The 6,356-nt window shown below is 32.6% G+C and overlaps 1 protein-coding gene across 1 annotated transcript; it reads left to right on the forward strand.

The window, feature by feature from the left end:
• Window positions 1–382: 382 nt before the first annotated feature.
• Window positions 383–5,981, forward strand: med10 (mediator complex subunit 10). The gene is made up of 4 exons (XM_059349680.1): window positions 383–649; window positions 733–816; window positions 3,797–3,899; window positions 5,188–5,981. The coding sequence occupies exons 1-4, from the start codon at window positions 528–530 to the stop codon at window positions 5,281–5,283; spliced, it is 405 nt and encodes a 134-aa protein (XP_059205663.1). The 5' UTR covers window positions 383–527; the 3' UTR covers window positions 5,284–5,981.
• Window positions 5,982–6,356: the final 375 nt, after the last annotated feature.

A 6,356-nucleotide genomic window follows, 5' to 3' on the forward strand; every position in this document is an offset into this window, starting at 1 on the left:
GAAAGAAACAGGCTAGGCAGAAAGAAGAGGAATGTAATTTTAACGTCACTGACATTCACTTTCACTTTTACTCTCCCATTTACCCCAAATGCAGTCTCTGCATGTATTTACGCTATTACACTCAGTTAGAGTTACCCTTCACTGATGTAGAGCTTTCGATTTATGGCACATATTTAATAAAGGAAAATATATATTTTCAATATGATATAAATATACGTATAATACTGGTTTAAACGCAGTCACGTTACCTCTGCAGTAATAAACAAACCATTTCTTGACAAAGAGACGTCTTTCCAACTGGCGGCACGACACTTTGAGTCAGTTAACGACATATCTGTCATCGGCTGTTGCCAAGGTAGCAGAAGAGCACCCACAGCGATTGGCCATTTCAGTGCCGTAAAGCACTTCGGCGCTGTGACTGTCGTAGACTCGGTGGCTAACAGTCTACAGCGACAATTTGACAAAAGGATCCTCCTAAACGGAGTTATTTCCACTTGTTTTTAATAGTTTAGTAACAGTTCACTAACATGGCTGAAAAGTTTGATAATCTGGAGGAGCATCTGGAGAAATTTATCGAGAATATTCGACAGTTGGGAATCATCGTCAGCGACTTCCAGCCGAGCAGCCAAGCAGGACTCAACCAGAAACTGTGAGTCACGTTTTATCGTTTTATCCACACCAATCTGCAGATAAACCTTTATATTAACCCACTGCGTTGATTATTCTCCACAGAAATTTCATGATATCTGGACTACAAGACATCGAGAAGTGCCGTCAGCAGCTCCACGAGATTAATGTGCCGCTGGAAGTGTTTGAGTGAGTCCAGAGATATCAGATCTCATATTGTTGCTCTGTTAATATAATAATAATACTTTATTTACACCTCTACTGTTGTTCACAGTGGCTCTATTGCTGTGGATACACGTTTATGCTGTGTAATACAGTGAATACAAATCACGCCAAACCCCATTCAACAATCTGACGATTTTAAAGTGTCACTCCTTTTTTTTTTCTCTCAGTGCTTTATTGAAAATGACAAAAATTAACATTTCTGGCACGTTTTTCACAGTACATACCTTGCATAAGTGTAGAAAGAATGCTAGGGGAACATCAATCAACAGTAAAACTTAATAATAATAATAATAATAATAATAATAATAATAATTTAATAATAACTTAATAATAATATAACAATAATATCAATATTGTAAATTCAGAGCAGTTGAAAATAAATAAATAAATAAATAAATAGGCAAAAATGTTGTTTTCAATAAGGGGGATTCAAATTAGTTTTAACTGTTCATTTCAGTGAGAACATTTTTCAAGATATATCATTTTTGTGCCTTTGTTATTGTTAGAATTTTTAGAGATTTTGAGTACAATTTGAATTAATTCATGAAGACAAAAGTGTCACTCCTTTTTTTCCCTCTCAATGCTTTATTGAAAATGACAAAAATTAACATTTCTGGCATGTTTTTCACAGTACATACCTTGCATAAGTGTAGAAAGAATGCTAGGGGAACATCAATCAACAGTAAAACTTATAATAATAATAACATCAATATTGTAAATTCAGAGCAGTTGAAAATAAATTAATAAATAGACAAAAATGTTGTTTTCAATAAGGGGTTTTAAGTTTTAACTGTTCATTTCAGTGGGAACATTTTTCAAGATATCATATAATTTTTGTGCCTTTGTTATTGTTAGAATTTTTAGAGATTTTGAGTACAATTTGAATTAATTCATGAAGACAAAAGTGTCACTCCTTTTTTTCCCTCTCAATGCTTTATTGAAAATGACAAAAATTAACATTTCTGGCACGTTTTTCACAGTACATACCTTGCATAAGTGTAGAAAGAATGCTAGGGGAACATCAATCAACAGTAAAACTTATAATAATAACATCAATATTGTAAATTCAGAGCAGTTGAACATAAATAAATAAATAAATAGGCAAAAATGTTGTTTTCAATAAGGGGGATTCAAATTAGTTTTAACTGTTCATTTCATTGGGAACATTTTTCAAGATATATCATTTTTTAGCCTTTTTTATTGTTAGAATTTTAATTACAATTTGAATTAATTCATGAAGACAAAAGTGTCACTCCTTATCCGCACATCTGTTAATGTTTTATGCCCCATTATACTAATCTGGATTGTTAAGAGCCCCTCCAAATATTCGGCATACACATACTATAAAAATAACAATTGCAATTGTAAGAAATGGTTCGTCCTTTTTGTTGTTACTCTTCAAGGTAACGTTAATCTATATGGGTGAAGGGTTGCTAAAATAAACAATGACAAACAAGCAAACACATTTTTTCCTATAATTAATAACCTATTAAATCAAAAGGATTTAGGAGTATCATATATTAAAACTTGCAAATGGCTTAGACTGATACTACCCATATATGTGTACTGTGTCTCCTGCATTATCATAATGTGTACAGCTTAGTTTTGCACTATTATTGTTCTCATTTTATCAGTGTCATAATGTGTAGGGCTACAGCTTAGTTTTATTATACCAGTATCATATTTTTTTAAAGTCTTAAATCTAATAATATTGTTACTGTCGTATTTTATAGTGATTTCATTTTCAATTTATCCATTTATTTGACCGGGGCAATACATGTAAGCATTGTTACATATAAATAAAATGCAGCAGCTGCAATGCATGTAGTAATGTGCCTCTGCAAATTTCTTCCCCAGGACAAATTAAGTGTTAGATAGATAGATAGATAGATAGATAGATAGATAGATAGATAGATAGATAGATTACTTTATTCATCCCCGAAAGGAAATTCGGTTGTCACAGCAGTCCGGTATTCAAGTACAATAAAATACAATAGAATAAAATACTGAGGTAGCATAAAGCACAAGGACACTTAAACATCAGTTGGTAGGATGGTTGGCAAGATGATGGTAATAATTAAACTGGTGATATGATGCAACAATGCTATAGTGACTAGACGGTATATAATAATAATAATAATAATAATAATAATAGGACAGTATATAATATAATATAATATAATATGTAATTATAGATAATAAACAATATAAAAATAAAATGAAAAATATAAATAAAGTAATTATAAGTAAAATAATATGATATATAATAATAATAGTAATAATAATAATAATAAATAGGGCCGGTAAGGCCGGTATAATAATAATAGTAGTATATTACAGTATATAGTAATAATAGTAATGGCAGCAACAGTATATAATAATAATAATAATAATAATAATAGTACAGTTTATAATATAATATATATAATATAATATAATATGTAATAATAGATAATAAACAATATAAAAATAAAATGAAAAATATAAATAAAGTAATTATAAGTAAAATAATATGATATATAATAATAATAGTAATAATAATAATAATAAATAGGGCCGGTAAGGCCGGTATAATAATAATAGTAGTATATTACAGTATATAGTAATAATAGTAATGGCAGCAACAGTATATATAATAATAATAATAGTAATAACATTAATAACATAGCAAAGCGTTGTGCGTAGATTTAGTGCATTTCAGTAATGTTGGTTCTGGCAGAGGTAGATGAATTGTAAAGTCTTATTGCAGAAGGAAGGAAGGACTTCCTGTATCGTTCCTTGGAGCAGCGTTTCGAATTGAATTGAAATGCACCAATTTGCAATTTGTCAAGAAAAAAGGCCACAATTCCAAATGTGTCTAATAGAATTCATGATTCCAGATGAAATCTTTGCTCCATGGCGCCATCACAGTTCCCTCACCTAACGTTATGCCTTGTGTTTGTAGATACATTGACCAAGGTCGAAACCCTCAGCTGTACACCAAGGAATGCCTGGAGAGAGCCTTGGCCAGGAACGAGCAGGTCAAAGGGAAGATTGACACCATGACGGTAAGAGATAGTGCCAGGGACGCTGACATTCCCAGCAACCACACTGCAAGAATGAACAACAAACTATTTCACTGATTAAATACTCCCAAGTGTGTTTAGGAATTTCTAAAAAAGATAAAAATGTCCCTTTCAAGGATCATTTTCATTATACAAAGAGATTATACTCATGTTATCCTTCTCTGATAAAGTGGGCATGTTTATTTGTTAATTAATTGTCCTTGGACACAATGTTGCATCTTTTAGTGATTCAGTATAAGCTCAGCTCCACAAAGCAGTTATTTGATATATGCATTCTACATTCAGTTGTTCTACATTATTCTTTTATTTTGGTGCTGCTTTTTAACACATGGCAGATTTATTCTGTTCTGATGAAGTCTAAAATCACTGTGTCCTTAAGCATAAGTGTATTATCTGCAGAAAATAAAAAGTTGGCCAGCAACTAACATATTTTTTGTCGCTCTCCATTAATCTCCAGATTGTTTTCTTAATTAATTGCTTTTGTCATTTGTCTAAAATGTCAAAACAAATGTCAAAACAGTAAAAAAACAAAAACAAATATATTGAGTGTAATACAACCCTGATTCCAAGAAGTTGGGACGCCGTGTGAAATGTGAATAAAAACCGAATGCATTAAAGTCAAAATGAGTGTATGTATTTTCAATTGAATGATACGAACATCTTGTCTTTGTAACATTCAAGTGAATGTGGGTCAAAAAGCTTTTTGCAAATCATTGATTTCTGTTTTTATTACATTTTGCAACTGTTTTTTGGAATCAGGGTTGTATGACATGAGACAGAAATGTTGAAAATCTCAATAGTTGAGAGTCTGAAAACAAAATTTTTTGCCATATTTGCATGAAAAATCCTTTTTTTTCCACGATTAATTGATCATCAAAGTAATTGTAGATTATTTTTCTGTGACTTTACTAATCAGCCACTCAACTAATCATTGCATCTCTATCTCATTGGGCAGTCCTTGGCCTAGAGGTTAGGAATAGGGCTTGTAACTGGAGAGTCGCTGGTTCGAATCCCGGTACTGACAGGTCTAGGACTGAAGTGCCCTTGAGCAAGGCACCTAACCCCCCTGCACAGCTCCCCGGGCGCAGTAATGTGCTGCCCACTGCTCCTTGCATGGTGTGTTCACTTGTGTGTAAAAAAAAAAAAAAAGGATGGGTTAAATGCAGAGGTTGAATTTCCCCATTGTGGGATTAATAAAGTAATCTTCTTCTTCTAATGAAAAGTAGTTAAAAATCAGTAATAAACTAACCTCTGCTGTCTTTTATTACAGAAATTCAAGAGCCTCCTAATCTCAGAACTTGGCAAAGTGTTTCCAGAGGAGATGGTGAAGTATAAGGCGATACATGGAGAAGACGCCCCCTCCTAGTGACTGCTGCACCATCACCCCTGACCTCCAACCTGTGACCCTTGAAATAAAAGCCTGAATGGAGTTTAACCAAGCAGGTTCCTCCGTGGTCGCCCCGCAGAATATGATAATAAACCATTATTATTTTTTCTTTAATATTGTGATGCTGTTGTTGTCGAAGAAGGTTTTTCATTTGTGCTCTACACTCTGACTCAATCCTCTCCTTTCCCGACATTTAAACTTTAATTTAAGGAATTACAAATCAATATCAAGCATATGTGAGTTAGAGAGGGGAGAAACAAATAATTTTCAGTGCTGTTTTGTTATGTTGCCAGGAGACACATTTGTTTTTAATGCCTCTGATGATGCATGAGCACTCAGCTGGCAGCAGAGACAACTTCTACTACTCCCAACTGTACAGATGAAAATATTAAAGAGCTGTAGGGCACCCGTGTGTTCTGTATTAAGGAATTTACTCCATCACTTGTACATACAGTATATTTATACCTTTTGTAATGCTTCCCAATCAGTGTGCATTTGTACCACAACACAGTTCATGACATTTTGTACCGAGCTCAGGTTTCTAATTGAATGCAAATGCTCTCTGATGGTAATTCTGTGCCTGATCAACCGACATGATCAGAAATGAGTCCACTCTTTATTTGTAACTTGTTTGTATTATAATACGTTTTGTTATTAAATGATCCTTGTTGGATTAATGTTGTCTTTTGATATTTCATTACAGCGATGAAAATAATAATATAATCAGATACATTACCTTTTTTAAAATACATTTTATTTATGCAAAGTTTTGGATATATACAGACACATACAAGGCAAGGCAAGGCAAGTTTATTTGTATAGCACAATTCAACACAAGGTAATTCAAAGTGCTTTACATATACATTAAAAACAGCAAGACACAATTGAAAACAGTAAAAACAGTCAATTAAAACAGGGAAGATACAGCAGGATAAAAAAAAGAGAGAAAATAATAAAAAGCACAAGTCAAATACAGTACAAGAAACATAGAAAAAACCCAACAGAGAAAAAAATAATTAAAATAAAAGTAAACAAACAGATAAAACAAAACA

Source organism: Centropristis striata, chromosome 14 (assembly GCF_030273125.1).
Source record: "Centropristis striata isolate RG_2023a ecotype Rhode Island chromosome 14, C.striata_1.0, whole genome shotgun sequence".
Classification (NCBI taxonomy): domain Eukaryota; kingdom Metazoa; phylum Chordata; class Actinopteri; order Perciformes; family Serranidae; genus Centropristis; species Centropristis striata.